At 39.9% G+C, this 15,986-nt stretch overlaps 1 protein-coding gene across 1 annotated transcript in view; it reads left to right on the top strand.

The window, feature by feature from the left end:
• prkd3 (protein kinase D3) overlaps positions 1 to 10,121 on the top strand; it is a 50,223-nt gene extending 40,102 nt beyond the window's left edge. The window contains exons 11-19 of the mRNA XM_008399553.2: positions 2,651 to 2,927; positions 4,619 to 4,671; positions 5,100 to 5,172; positions 5,276 to 5,382; positions 5,503 to 5,664; positions 7,146 to 7,244; positions 8,290 to 8,557; positions 9,659 to 9,744; positions 9,872 to 10,121. Coding sequence (XP_008397775.1) covers positions 2,651 to 2,927; positions 4,619 to 4,671; positions 5,100 to 5,172; positions 5,276 to 5,382; positions 5,503 to 5,664; positions 7,146 to 7,244; positions 8,290 to 8,557; positions 9,659 to 9,744; positions 9,872 to 10,045 — 1,299 coding nt within the window. The 3' untranslated portion in view covers positions 10,046 to 10,121. The remainder of the gene's footprint in view (positions 1 to 2,650; positions 2,928 to 4,618; positions 4,672 to 5,099; positions 5,173 to 5,275; positions 5,383 to 5,502; positions 5,665 to 7,145; positions 7,245 to 8,289; positions 8,558 to 9,658; positions 9,745 to 9,871) is intronic.
• The last annotated feature ends 5,865 nt before the right edge of the window (positions 10,122 to 15,986 follow it).

Consider the following 15,986-nt stretch of genomic DNA (forward strand, 5'->3'; position numbering starts at 1 on the left):
ATATATATATATGATGTACTGTGGTTTACTAGGTGATGTACCTAGTAAACCAGAATTTTACCAATTTTACTAGAAAATGACATCGCCAATGACTGTGATAAACAGTGCATCAAAACATATTCACAACACTTCACGTTGTCCACATGTTATGTTACTACCATATTGCAGATCTCTCCAAAGATGTTCAAGTAGACCCAAGTCTAGACTCTGGTTTTTGCCATGCCTGTGAGATCTTGACTGTGTGCTTTGGGTTGTCATTCTGCTGAAAAATGACCCGTCTCCCCAAATTGAAGTCAAGAGTCTCTGGAGCAGGCTTCCGTCCCGGACGTCTCCGTACATTTCTGTAGTCATATTTCCATCTATCCTGTCTAGTCTGCCAGTTTTTGCTGTTACAAAACATCCCCATAGCATGATGCTGCCACCGTCATGCTTCACTATGAGGATAGTATCAGTCTGGTGATGAGTCATGCCTGGTTTTCCTCCAAAAATGACACCCGATATCCGCACTAAAGAGTTCAGTCTTTCCAAATCATGTCCAGTCAACTGAATTTACCACAGATGGACTCTACTGACGTTGCAGGAACATCTTCAGGGATGATTAGTGAAAACAGCTCAATTTTGAGCTTCATCCAAATGCTGTGAATACTTGCATTAATTTTCTACTTTTAATAAACTTACAGAACACTCAAAAAATGTTTCTATGCTGTCATAATGTACTATCAAAATAGAAAACTAAAAAGTTTGAGCAAATGGCGATTAATTTAATACACTTTAGAATAGAGCTACAACATAAATGTGCGAGCAATTTTTTGTGGAAGCAACAATTTACTTTAGGTCTAGAATTTGTTTCAAATTGAAAGCCATCTGTTAACACTTCCTGTTTATTTTCTTCATTAAAAACATGCATGGGTCCATAGCTTTATTTTTGATCTACCGAAAAAGGCATACAAATGCTTTATTTCAGTTTAAAATAATTAGAATCCAGTTTAATGGCGATATTTATTGTCAAGGCTGAAATTTTAACAATTAAAATGTACTAAAATGAAATTTTCCAACGTGATTTTATAATTAAATGATGCACAAATATAATGTAGATAAACCACATTGAAAGGGCAAATTGTAAATATGTGTATTTTTTTCAGCAGTTTTGCGTCGGTTGATGTTTTTTTCACTTTTCTTGTTAGTAAGTGCTCACCTGCACCCCTATGAAATAATGCTCATGTAACTTATACATAGCTAACATCCTCACTTCTACCTTCATTCATTCACGTAATATTTTGAGTTACTACATGCTTTACAAAACGGAATTACATTTATTTTCCTATTCCCTCTTAAACTTTGCAATGTAACCCTCCTTGATTAGATCTATTAGTTAGATCTATTAATTCTGTTCAGCACTCTCTAAATACGTATCATGTTATCTCTAGTGTCCTTCAGTCTTAAATGTAATCTTTTGTATTTCCTTATTATGCTGTTTATATATAATCTAAGATAAATTCATGCATTTTCAGTGGAACATGTCATTTTGATCAGTAACCAGAAAAAAGACTTTGTTTTATTTATTTATTTATTTATTTTTTTTAAGTTTCTCTTGCCTGTTGCTCATCAGTGTGTGGCCAACAATCCTCCTCTCTCTGCTTTCCTTTATGCCTCCGATCTGATTAGTGGTGGTCGTGTGGTGGCATGGCAGCCATTTTCACCATTTGGAAGCCATAACGGCTCCGTGTTTGAAGATGAGACCCCTGTACTTGTGGCTTCCTCTGAAGAAACTCTTGTGGGGTTGAGTGGGGGCGCTTTTCTCTGTCTTAGTGCTGTCACTCTGAAACACTGGACCCCTGCACTCCCTTCCCCACTCACACAGTTACCCCCAGTTGTGGTGAGGGACAACGGTAGTTGCCTCGTCCTTCATCTCGGTGGCTCGCGGTAACGCCGGCAGCTCATGCTCGAATGGGGCCCCTCTGGCCGGCCCCTGCCTTGTAATCAGGCAACCAGAGCACTCGAGCTGCCGCAGGGGCTGCTCACGTGACCCGGTCCCCGCTAACCACAAGCACTTCATCTGATACTCTGTGGCGAGCCATGCGGAGGGGACAGCGTGCGTCGCTGTGATCCCTCATTGGCTGGAAATTCTCTGTGTTTTTCTCCGCGTTTGGCCCTCCCTCGTTCTCTTTGATTCGACAGCGAGTTTAAAGGGGAAGGGGGAACTTTTAGTTGTGCCGAAACTGTCCTTTCAGTTTGTGCTCATAAGACAGCGAGAGAGAAGAGGAAAGTTGGAGGTTTTGAGCTTGAACCAAAACTGTGTGGAGACTTGTGGAGTGTGTGAGTTTGTCTAACTCTATTGTTTTTCAACTTTATCAGCTTGCATTGTTTTTTTTATCATACCCATCTTAAAATATAGCCATGTGATTTATCTGGAAGGTAAGATTAACACTGATGGATTAAAATGACTAAAATTAGTAAAGTATTTTATCTCTATTAATGCTTTAATTGTCCCATAATTAAGTTTATTTTTTTTAATAGACCCCACTAAGGGACAAGGGTGCAAGAAAATGGATGGATAGATGGACTGTGTTCACGTGACTGTTTAGATGTGTTTCTTGCTTAATGGAGGACATAAAAATATGTTTCACCTACTTTCAAACTTTTCCTGCAGGAGATCCCTCTGTCTGAGATTCTCCAGGTGGAACCGTTCAGAGACTACAGTAATCTGGCGCAGGGCAGCAACCCGCACTGCTTTGAGATCATCACAGCCACCATGGTCTACTATGTGGGGGAGAACAACAGCAGCCACTATCACAGCCCTGCTCTGGCCGCTTCTGGAGTGGGTGTGGAGGTGGCCCAGGGCTGGGAGAAGGCCATCCGACAGGCCCTGATGCCCGTCACGCCCCAGCCGAGTGTGGCCAGTGCAGCCGGTCAGGGAAGAGATCACAGTAAGGAGAATCTATTCAACCTCTTCTGTTTGCACCCTGATCCTTGCATCGCTGCCCCCTTTAGAGTTTTCAGTTTCAGCAGCTCGCAGGATTTTGTTGGGGCCATATCGTTGGGGGCTGTCCGTGTCAAATTATGTGTGTTACTCACATTATGTGTGTTGAAACTTTGAGGTTTACCAAAACGAAATCTGTTCATATTCACATTTAAGGGTGAGGGAATGCCCTGCTGTGTGTATTTGGTATTCAAGAGGAAGCGGGACTGTTAAGTCATTGTTTGGAGATAATCAGGGTGATCAGTCACATGATCGAGTTTTTAATTGAATTAAAACTATCGGTGCCCCAGAGAGGCTGTAGTTTTATTTTATATTCCCTTTATCTTGACTTATACAAATAGATCTCATTTTGACATTCAATCTAATTTTCAGATTTTATACATATATAAAGGTAGCTAAAGTAATGGGAAATTAGGTATTTGCTGATAAATAAAACTAAACCAGTGAAAAATTCTAGTCAGGTTTGCATCCTGTCATGAATCTCAGCGCTACACGATAAACAGCACCCGAACTCTGTGAAGAGCTACAGGAATGCTCTCTTGTATAATGTCACTGTTATCAACACAAGGTATGAAGGTGGCTACAGCCAGCAAGACGATATGAAAACATGTTGTATTCCTACCAGTTTTTATATTACGTCTTTTAAAAATCTGTTCAATTTATGTGGTACCTTAAAACATATTACCAATTAAAATATTACAATATTTACAAGAAGATGCAAATTAAATTTCCTTATTTGTGTAGACTAAAGAACATAAAAACTGATGAGATTTTATTTTGTCTGACACCTAGATGCATGTTTTTTTTTCTGATTTGTTATTTTGGACGTTTGCATTTTATTGTCTTTCATAGTGGATTATTTCTGGTTTCTGGTACAAATCATGTCGTCTATTTAACGTTTAAGAGTTACTGTGCACCAATTCATTACACACCTTGACTCCTGACTTATTTGCACATGGAATATTGAGCCAGAGATCTTTTTATACGGCATAAACCATAAACCATTGGCAACCAATGTGAGATGAACTAAACCAGCTAAATGGTGTTAAACCAGCAAACAATCAAATGCTTTCATCAACATTCTGAACCACACGACCAACGTAATTTGTAAAACGATTTTACCCTATTACTGAACCTGGAGGTACACCTCTGTAGAACTGAATTCATTTCAGAAATATAAATCGAGAGCTGCTATTAAGAACAAGTTGATTAATTTGTGAAAAAAATGTTTTCTTTTTTGAGTCATGTGGCTTTTTGTGTTTATTTCATCAAATGAAAATAAATTGTTGCCTTAGTTTTGTTCCAGACTTGTGTTTAGTCTTACCCCTGTGGCAGTCCTGATTCTTAATTTGAAATGCATTGCATTCTTGAGCCATTTAGTCACACACATCTCCCCGGATTGATTTATTTTGCCAATTTCTTGTGTAATAAAATGCTTCATCATGTGGGCCTCACTGCCTGCAGCTGTGATAAAACAGAAGGATGCTCACAGGAAGAGAAAACAGGGAAAACTAAATTGTGAGGAATGCATCGCAAATTTGAACTATTTAATGATTCACTTGTTGCTAAATGCAAGAAGAAAATTTTGTTTTAAGTGCTCCTGGGTAGAAAAAAAAATCATGCGTTTCCCTCTTTCAGAAGAGCTGTCCATCAGCATATCTGTGTCCAACTGCCAGATCCAGGAGAATGTGGTAAGTACAGCTTCTTTAATTTCTTTTCTACCAGAAGCAATTGCGCAATTTCCCAGCACAGCTTGCAAAATCATGCATATGTGTGCTATTAAAGTAGCTGTTGTGGTTAAAGCAGAAATTGTATCTAACTGCTGCTTTTATTAAAATATTTAGTGGAAGCTTTTTTTTTTCTTCTCTACATAAATGAGGAAGCTTTGTTTTCCTTTTTTTTTATCATCCTTTTGGGTCATGGGGTTTTCGATTCAGTTCCACTTCTGCACTGAGTGAAAGTTAAATATTTGGCAACAACTAGAAACATTTGGGAAAAGCAACAAAATTGCCAAACCATAGATGATGTAATTGTTGGTGATTCCAGTTTCAGTACTGAGAGCTGGCTGTTCCACTTGTAAAATGCAGCCATTAAGTAACTGGAAATGGTATCTGTGCAGGATATTGCCTCGATATATCAAATATTCTCTGATGAGGTGCTGGGATCAGGCCAGTTTGGCATCGTGTATGGAGGTGTGTTGTTTTTGTTTTTAAAAAAAATCCATGTGATATTTGGTGTGGCTTAAATTAACATGGCAATAAATTGCATTGTGTTGTGGTTACTCTCATGTTTCAGGGAAGCACAGAAAGAGTGGCAGAGACGTAGCCATCAAGGTTATAGACAAGATGAGATTTCCTACCAAGCAGGAGAGCCAGTTAAGGAATGAGGTGGCCATTTTACAGGTAATAAATGATTGAATCAATAATGTGGACCATTTGTACAGGGATTTTCCTTAAGGGTCATGTTAGGGACCTTTGATGCAAGGCTTTTTTATTACTTTATTCTTTTCTCTTTTTCTTTAGAATCTGCATCATCCAGGTATCGTTAACCTGGAGTGCATGTTTGAGACCCCAGAGCGAGTGTTTGTTGTCATGGAGAAGCTCCACGGAGACATGTTGGAGATGATCCTGTCCAGTGAGAAGAGCAAACTACCAGAACGAATCACCAAATTCCTCGTCACACAGGTTCGTGCTGCTTAAACGGTGTTTTTCTCACTGTCTCACTAATAGTTTCACCCTCTTGGTTTTGTTTATGTACCTATTAGCTAATAATTTGCAATGAACTGTCTAAAGGACCAGCTAAATGTTGACTATATTTAAAGCACGCAGTGGCTCATAAAAGTATTTTAAACCCTAATATTTTTTGTATGTTGCAAATACAACTTTAATGTTTTTTTATGCAAAAGCAAATGAGGTGGATTAGCAGTGCTTGCCAACAACTAATGGTGTCAACCAGCACGTGTTCCTGTGAAAAATTCTCTGTGCTGTTGGCATGTCACAGCAGTCATGAGATTGTCATACAGCAACATTCTTCAGTCAGAGGCCTTTTTTGGCCAACAAGGCCGCCACATTTGAACCTTTTTGCTTGAAAGCAAATGTATGTGGAGGAAAATTAACGCTACACATCACCCTGAATTCAGCACCCATCTGTGAAACATGATGGCATGTATATAGTGATGACCACTTATACTGTCTGTTCAATTTTACTGAGCTTGAGTTATTTTGCAACAGCAAACTGACAAATATTTCAGTCTTTAGATGCGCAAACTGGGATTCTTACCCTAAATGAAGCTGAAGCTCGAAGCTGAAATTGAAGATAATTCTAGAAAATATTGCTTCAGTGGGCCTGAATACAAACGCATATCACAGTTTTTAGATTTGTGTGTAAGATATTTCTTTCATGATTCTGCTCAACTGTGTTTCCTCTCACAGAAAATCAAAGATAAAATGCAGTTTGTGTTTTTTATTGTTACAAAATCAAAAGGTTTCAGGGAAATCTAATGTCATGTTTTATATTATGTAAGTTTCAATTCTCAACACGCGTTTGCATGTTTTTATATCAATTTCCTTCATGTCCTTCTTGAACTTTCTCCCCTGTGTCTGGGTGTGATGACCCTCTGCTGCTGTTTATTCTTGCTGTGGTGGCCTGATTGGGGAGGGGATGTGTTTATATGGCACCGGTCCACACGGCATCGCCGCCTCCTGCCTGGCTGCCGATTTCAGCCTGCAGTGTGCTAGTGGCTTTGTGGCCTAATTAGAGGAGCTGCGGGCCCCGGGGTCTGCTTAGGTTTTGGGTCCCAAACAGCAGCAAGGGCCATTAACCACGGCCCCATTAGCTGCAGCGGGGCCTAGCTCAGATGTGGCCAGAAGGACTTTTGTTCAAGCCAGGGTCGGGATTGGGGGACCGAGTGGATTGTGGTTTTGGTGCAGATCCACAGGCTGGAATTTGTGCAGCGGGAGCTTATGCAAGGATCTGGTGAATATAAATGAGCTGTGCAATGTGGAAATATTTAACGGCATCTGTGTGCCTATGACTCAGATTTTCTTCCACAAAAATACAGTCAGTTTTATCAGTATTTAAACGATAAAATTGTAGTTTACATGGTTAGTAACTTATGTTTATGTTGAGTATGTGTGTGTGCTAACTGAACTTGTGCTTTCAACAGATCCTGGTGGCCTTGAGGCATCTGCACTTCAAAAACATTGTTCACTGTGACTTGAAGCCTGAAAATGTACTACTGGCCTCTGCAGAGCCTTTTCCACAGGTAACAACGATACATATATTTTGCATTTTTTATTCTTTTTGGGTTTATGGTGGCATTTTTGCTTTACTTCTAAAATAAAAAGCTCAGAGGTCTTTCTTTTCCCTTGTCACTCAATTTCAGAAGAGGAATGTGTTTTGAGGGCTGCACAGTGGTGCAGTTGGTAGAGCTGTTGCCTTGCAGCAAGAAGGTTCTGGGTTCAATTCCYGGCCCSGKTCTTTCTGCATGGAGTTTGCATGTTCTCCCTGTGCATGTGTGGGTTTTCTCTGGGTACTCCGGTTTCCTCCCACAGTCCAAAAACATGACTGTCAGGTTAATTGGTCTGTCTAAATTGCCCCTAGGTGTGAGTGTGTGTGTGCATGGTTGTTTGTCCTGTGTGTCTCTGTGTTGCCCTGCGACAGACTGGCGACCTGTCCAGGGTGTACCCCGCCTCTCGCCCAGAATGTTAGCTGGAGATAGGCACCAGCACCTTCCGACCCCACTAAGGGACAAGGGTGTAAAGAAAATGGATGGATGGAATGTGTTTTGTTTTTTTTGGTTTGTGGACTTTTAAATATGATCTATAAATCTTTTATGCATTAAATAATGAATTTTAAATTAGATTCTCATGCACAAAGCTAGAAAGTGTTCATCACAAAGACATAATGTGTTCCCATTGCTTATGATGAAACTGTGAAAATACCAAAAATAATGTTTACTGATAATAGATTTTTAACAAGTACAAGAACACTTCCAAATAGCTATTTTCTGAGAAGAGAAGCATTAAAGTTGAGGATGATGCATTAGTTAGGTCCTATATAAGAATACTATGTACTGCTACATGGGTTGTGCTGCAAACAAAAGAAAATGCAGCCAAACCCCCCACCCCCCAAAAAACTCTTAAAACAGCTTCAGAAAGACTGAATATGTGGGAAAGTGCTTATTGCCTCCTGTTATGCACAGTAGAAGTTCTGTGATAAAGTACATGTCGCCATAAAATCTAAAATACACACAAATTAGATAAATATGTGTCAGCATATGTGTGCTGACGGTGCATGTCGTTTTTCAGGTAAAGCTGTGCGACTTTGGCTTTGCACGCATCATTGGTGAGAAGTCGTTCCGGCGGTCGGTTGTTGGCACCCCGGCCTACCTGGCTCCAGAGGTGCTGAGGAGCAAAGGCTACAACAGATCCTTAGACATGTGGTCAGTGGGAGTCATCATCTACGTCAGCTTAAGCGGGACCTTCCCTTTTAACGAGGACGAAGACATTAACGATCAGATCCAGAACGCCGCCTTCATGTACCCCCCGACACCCTGGAAGGACATCTCTGCAGAGGGTAGGAAGACAAAGAGCAGTCTCGTTCTTTCGCTCTCTCCCTTTCTGCTGGAATTTACCAAAGCTTAATTTATTCTGGTCTTCACCTCTGTAAATAGTTGCCAGCATGGTTGCACTTGTATTCTAGTGTCAAACTGAAATTCAGATGAACTATCCCTCCCCACCTACATGTCTGGGTCAGCTCAACTCTTTAAAGCTCGACTTTCAATGTCTGTGGTTGAGATGAATCACTTTCATTTCTTCTCAACTGTCCGAGCTGTAACTCCTCCCACGTACAGTTCACAACTCAGGATGATGCTAATCTCAGGTTTTTTGTTTTATCTCAAAGTGGTAAAGGTCACAAAACCCTGTAAACTATGTGTGAAAATGTTTGTTTAGCATCAAATATGACACGATTCCATTGTATGTGCAGTGACTATAAAAAGTATTTATAATGCTTTGATTTATTTTTATTTTATTTTATTTTTTTACATCTACTGCACTACAACCTCAAGCTTAAAAGTTTTTTGATGGCATTTATCACAAGGCATTGCATAATTGTGAAAATGACAGTAAAGGATTCATACTAAAAAGTATGGAAAATTAAAAATTGACTATGGAACCTTTTCTCTTTAACATATTTTTTTATATTATCTTAAAGGTAAAAGTCTATATTTATGAAAAAAAGTAATGAACAATTGAAATGAATAATAATAAAACCAGGATAAGCGATTGTTTTTGACCCAAATGCCCATTATGTCATAACAAATGCTGGAAAATCTTAGATCGAGTCATAAAAATTTAGAGATTTTTAAATTAAAATATTTTAAGAGCCCTGGACATCACTTGGTTTCTTCCATCTCCACCTGTGACAAATCAAGTCTGTTTACTAATTAGATCTTTCTTGAATGCAGACGTACCAGATGTTTTTTTTTTTTAGGGGTTTTAAATTAATACCAGAAATTCTGTTCTCAATTGGAATTTTGATTCCCAAGTATCCTTTTGTTTCCACTCGACATAAAATCCTAATAAAATACACTTCTGTTTGTGGTTTCGCTGTGAAAATATTCAGTTGTGAATTCTTTTGCAAAATGTCTAAGTCTGATGTGTGTCTCTGCCACAGCCACAGACCTGATCAACAATCTTCTCCAAGTCAAAATGAGGAAGAGGTACAGCGTGGACAAGTGTCTGAGCCATCCCTGGTTACAGGTGACAAAATTTCTTTTTTTTCTTTTTTATTTTTTTATTCTTTCGCCTAAACAACCATGTCACAATGTTGCCAGACTGACGGGTTACAATACGTCAACAGAGCTTTCAATCTGAGCGTGTTTTCCAGGATTACCAAACATGGCTGGACCTCAGGGACTTCGAAACGCGGCGAGGCGAGCGCTACATCACCCACGAGAGTGACGACGCACGCTGGGAGGAGTACGCAGACGAGCACAACCTCCCGTACCCCAAGCACTTCATCATGGCTCCCAACCTGGATGACATGGACGAGGACCCCTAGTGGTGAATGAGCTTTACTGCATTGTGCATCCACATGAAGGAAAGAAGACTTTTTTGGAAGCAATAAAAAAAAAAAAGAAAAGACAAAGAAAAAAAGCTTTTGGAGCGGCAGGTTTTCCCTCCAGAACTGTTTGTTGTGGAAACAGAGCAAAGCTGACCGAGTGGATGGCTTCACATCGGGAGCTTTTAGATTGGGAAAAACCCAACTCACTTTGTAGCACGATGAGGAGGCGAAGATGCGTGTCACAGAAGCGCATTAAACGACTGTCAGTAAAGAGGACTGTCCTCTTTTCCTTATTGTAAAATTTGTTAAACATTCCCTGGATTTGCCTGATTTTGGTTGCTTTCTTCAAGACAAACTCAAGCCCAAAATTCAACCTGATATGTAATAGGGCTGACGAGTCTTCATTACGAACAGCGGTCTTGATGTAAGAGAGGAAACGACAAAAAGCAGCCTTACATCAGGAGTAAAAGGCACCTTTCACAAGGGAGTAACAGTCTGAGAATGAGCTCTCTCCAGAGCTCTTTGTCCTTCGGCATGAACTGGAACCATGACCTGCACACGTTTGTTCTGTCATGTATTTTACTAATTGTTGTAGGTTATTGCACTATTCAACTATGAAGAATAGCAACTGAATAGAAACACTATTCGCTGCTAGAGAAAGCAAACGTTTTTATTTTTATTTTTTTTACATTTCCAGTGTGCGCGAAGTGTCGAAGCAATCAGCGGAAAGTCTTTGCAGCTCATATGGAATTAGCTGCAGGTATTATCAGTGTTTTCAGGTCTGACAGTGGCAGCTAATAGTGTGAAAGCGTGATCAACCTTCCCCTGCAGAAAAAAAAGGTCTGAAAATTGGTTACAAATGTCGTTCCAAACTGTTTTATTTATTCAACATTGTGAATTTCTTTGTGCAAACCGAAAACCGCAAAGATGAGTTTAAGACAAGCTCCCATGTTTGTGCATCCTCTTCCTCTCCTTTTATAACTTTTTTTTTTTTTTTTTGCAAATTCTGGAAAAGACTCTTGCTGCTCAGCAGGCATCTGTAGATATCTGAATAAACTTTCCAGAGGCCTCGTTTGTTATCCTCTCGGGAGCATTTCTACAATGTGTTTTGCAAAATTGAAAAAACTCCACAGAATAGAAATACAACTGGGTATAATCAGAGCTAAATTCAGGAATTTATACCCTGGTTTTGTACTTTGTGCTCTGTTTGTGTGGTTTGGGAGAATGTTCCAGTTTCTCTTTGTCATTTTTCTTTCCTTTTTTTTTTTTTGTTGCCACTGGATTGGCAGGTGTCTGTGTTTTGTATATTTTAGTACTTACCTGATGAAATAAAACAAACAAAATCACTTTGTTCGTAATTAAAGAAAATCAAATCATGAATATTCAGTAAACATCTGGAGTTTGAACTATGTGTGTTACAGTCTTCATGTTGTGGTTTCTGACAGTAGAGCCCATTTTGAGGAGCTGGATGCGATTGCTGCGCCACAGCGAGGAGTCAGCAGAGCCAGCTGCTCGCCACGGAGGAGTAATGAGGAGAAGGAGGGGTTTGGAGGAAGTCTTTGAAATCACTCTTTATTAAAAAAATATAAAAAAATACTTGTTTGATTCCAATAAGTGTTGTTTAAAATGCCTTGTTTGCCAACTGTAATTTTTTTGAATGAACCCATTGTTTGGGGAATTTCTGCATGATCATTCTACAACAGAGCTAAACTAGAACTCCAATTAACTTTTTTTTTTATCAAATCAGAAACTTTTTATTTCCCATTAATCTAGAATTGTAAAAAAAAAAAGTTTTTCTTCTTTCATAAAAGTTTTTTTTTTTTGCTTTATGCTAAAATTAAATGTTAAAATAACTTTTTTGTGGTTTAATTATGGAACAAAGTTTTTCTATGGTAAGTATTTATTTGTGTTTTATCCATAAAAATGAAATGTAAAAAGGAAGAGCTTTATGCTATTAAAGCTTCGCGGCTTAACAACAGACCTCACAGTTGCACAGCTCAACACCTGGGACAGAAATGTTTTTCCACATCTTTTTGGATGTGTTTCAACAGAAATATAACTTGCAATATAGCAGCAACATTGATACACAATCCAGGCGCAAAACAGGGTCAAGTATTCTATATACTCTGATCAACCAAAAAGAGTAAGGGATGATTACAAAAACACTTAAGAAACATTAATGCAACACGGATTGTTAGAAGTGCCAGTACATGTGGGCTCAGTCAATTATTTCTCCGTGGGATTTAAATACACTCAATAATTAAATCATTTTTGACATTCTTCATCAGAGTTGCATATATACAGATTTTTATTTTATTTTTATTTTTTCATATTTTGAGACCAGTATGTGAAAATGGGTTGAATGTTAGGAAGGGCAGATGAGATGGATCTCTTTTCTGGTAGAGGTTCATCATACTTTTGAGTAGAAGTAGTGCATTAACATAATCTACTTCTGTGAGCTTGAATCAAAGCCAAAACCAAACAATTTGCATCTGGAAAGCATATAAACTTTTTAGCATAGCATGACAAATTTCATCACTTTGAAGAGTTGCATTTAATGTATTTCTTTTAGTGTTGATTATTACTGCAGATATTGCTTTCAGCTTTCAACACAAAAGTTACTGTACAAAGTAATCTTTTTACAATTTAAACTATTTGTGGTTGAAAAAGACAAGCATAGTTAAGCTGCATAAAAAAACTATTTGAACTACTATTGCAGTTTTTACAATGAATTTGTTGTAAATTATAACAGTACCAATCCTGTCTAAATTCAATTTAATTTTGGGGTAGCATCTTAACTTCCAAATGACCCCGTCCCACCCAATAATCAACATTCTTTCCGGACCGCAGCTTTACAAAGAGGTGCTTTACTATGAGAGTGTTTACACACACCAGCCCAGACAGCAAGCAAATTCTTATAACTGTGATTACAACATTTTCACTTGAAACGTTTGTCTCTTTGATGTATGTATTATAACATATGTTGATTTTTTCTTTTCTTTTTTTTTTTTCAAATTTTAAGTAAGAATCTTGTATCCGGGGGCCATGTCCGCACAGAACACACGTTCCAGTGTTTTACAGTACGTTTCAGGAAGGACACAGTTCTGTTTGCCACCAGAAGGTGTCACTCTATGTTGTTTTTTATGCATATGCAGTAGAAACAGTATAAAAACGGAGACAATTTGGTCCTCTTGAATATTTCAGAATGTTTCCTATGCATAAACTTAAATAGCAGAGTGTTACCAGCCACGTAAGATAAGTCTTCTTTTAATTCACCAAGTAATACATCTTCCAACATAAAGACATATAAAGACTAAAAGATGAGAATAGAAGGATCAGGAAGTGACCTTTATTCTGTCCCCCTCATGTTGAGGTCTGGGTGTATTTGTTGAGCAGCTTTACTCTGTAGATTCTCGGCAGGTTTTGCGTCAGGACACACAGAACTCTAAGGGAGGTCTGTGTTGTGCCCCCTTCTCCTCCCACCCTTCCTCCATATCCACCTTTTCCCTCCTTCCCTATATGTTTGATATCCATTGGCTGCAGACCAAACAAGCAAACAAACACAACAACAGAAAAAAAAAAAAAAAAGCCATCAATCAGACAAGGTTGGCCTGGGCTGGAGGGATGAGATGGGGGAGAGATCTTGTTTGCTCTGCAGGCCAGTTCCATTTCATTGTGATGGCAGAGGAGGCCTCCCAGGACATGGCTATACCCACACTTGTGTTTGACTTCCAGGGGGGATCAAGGCAGTTCTCAGTCCACACTGACACATCATCTTCTGACCCAACGGGACGCCGGCTGCAGCCACAGGCCCGTAGCCTTTACCCAAGCTGGTCCATTTCTGTTCTGTTTGAGAGACTTGTTGGTGTGCCATTTAACTGGTGACCTTTTAACTTCATAAAGCTATCTATTAGCCATGGTCTGGAATCTGAGTTGATTATGCAGTGCAAAAGTATTCACTCCCCTTGAATCTGTCGAGAAATGCATTCCACAAACTGGGCCTTTGTGGAGGAGTTGCAAGCAGTGGTGATGGAAAGCTTCAAGAAGCTAGTCTACCACCAGCTATTCTGGGAATTACAGCCCAGTCCTGGAAGAAGAGTGGAGACTGGGGCAGAGGCTCAACTTCTGCATGAAACATACAACCAGAGTTCAAAAGAGTGATGTAAGCCAGTGTGTATCCATCCAGTTGTGAATTTTTGGGATGCTCTCCGTAGAATGCGACAGGACTTCAGGGTCGTCCTAAGAAAGAGCAAAAATGAGAAACTTTAGATGTGTGAAGTGAGCGATGACATACGCCAGGAGATTTGTTATTGTGGTCAAAGGTGGCTCTGCAAGGTAGTTAAAATGTTTTCCAGTCACAGAAAACACTGGAAAAATATATTTTTCCTTCCTCTTCAAAATGATGGTGTAATATTGTAATGTCACAACAACAAAAAATGTCTTGTACCCTCTTGTACGACACTCTTCACTCCTCTGTTCATTGCTCTCTAGATGCATCCGCAGTAAGACTCTCACACACTCAGAAAGCTTTGAAGAGCAAAGTAAAGCAGTGGTTGTGAGAAAATAAAAAAAGGCCATTGTTATTTCCTACTAATTCTGTGTCTGTTATATTGTAGTAGTATTTAGTTTTGCTTGTTTTTTTATTTATTTATTTATTTATTATTTTATTTTTAATCATGCATAGCACTCTGTGTTGCCCAGTTGCTGAAATGTGCCACGCAAATAAAATGACATTGCCTTCAAAGTTTAAGATTTTGGTCAAACATTGTTATAATAAGAATTGTTATAAATATAAATGAGAGGCCTCAACTTTCCAGACTTTCCTGTGGACAAAAAAGATGGGAGCTCAGTGTGTGGCGGAGCATCTTCTGTTTCACTTAGAGATAGAAACTAAAAGCTTTGAATTGTTTCCTGGTCTTGGTAAAAATGCAGATGGGGCGCATAGGTGTGTGTTTGACTTCTTGACTCCAGCTGTGCCTTGAAATTTCTCCTGACCCGTCCCACCGACCGGTTGCTGTGTGATTCACCATGCAGGCCTGTTGCAAATCACCCAGGCACAATACGCAACCCTCCACCTCCACCCTCTCCTCCTAAAAGGGTCGGTCATTGAACTCTCAGGCAAGTGGCAATATTTGCTCACCTGAAACACACACATCTTGCCAATTGGAGCAGGGGTGGGCTCCGTGGCTGGGGAAGGGCTCCACAGTGCAGCTGTGGTCCCAGAAAAAGACCAAATCAGGAAGTTTTCTAACTGCCTATAGAGGTGTGGGGGGGAAGGGGGGTGGCACTCTCTTGCCACAGACCTATTGTATCTTGAAGGAGGCTGGGATAGTATTTGTTCGAAGCTGCAGGAGGCTGATGAGGTGCTAATCTGCCAAGAGGCTGTGTCGTTGGACCCCAGTTCCCAATGGCCTGTTAGCTGTCGGGGCCCCTGTAAAGGAGGCACAATTTATGGGCCCGGGCCCAGGACTCAGCCGTCAGAGTCCACGGGTAAGCAAACACAGATTGGACACTTATGCTGTTGCTCTGGAAGGGCAGACTTTAACACCGGGCTCCTGGGGTGACACGTAGGCAGCGCCTCCTCATGACTCTCCCACCCCACCTCCCTCTGCTCCTCTGTAAACACGACAAATTAGCCATCTGCATATGGATGGGCTCTCAGGCCATGCAGGGAGAAGGATGACAGTTCAAGTTATCCACTCTGCTGTAATGTAGACCAGAAATGCATTTTCTTGTCTCCCCCTCTCATGTGTGTGGAAGAAAAAAAAAAAAGCAACAGATGTCAAGGTAGGTAAGATGTTTTTGGTGTTCTGTGAAGTGTAATGAGAGTGCGGGAGCGGTTCAGATGGATTCAGGAGTCAGAGGTAATCCCAAACTTGAATTTCCCCCTCAGTCTGGAATTCAGATAAGACACAGCAGCAGATGTGACCCTGCCTCA

This window comes from Poecilia reticulata, linkage group LG22 (genome assembly GCF_000633615.1).
Source record: "Poecilia reticulata strain Guanapo linkage group LG22, Guppy_female_1.0+MT, whole genome shotgun sequence".
Lineage (NCBI taxonomy): Eukaryota > Metazoa > Chordata > Actinopteri > Cyprinodontiformes > Poeciliidae > Poecilia > Poecilia reticulata.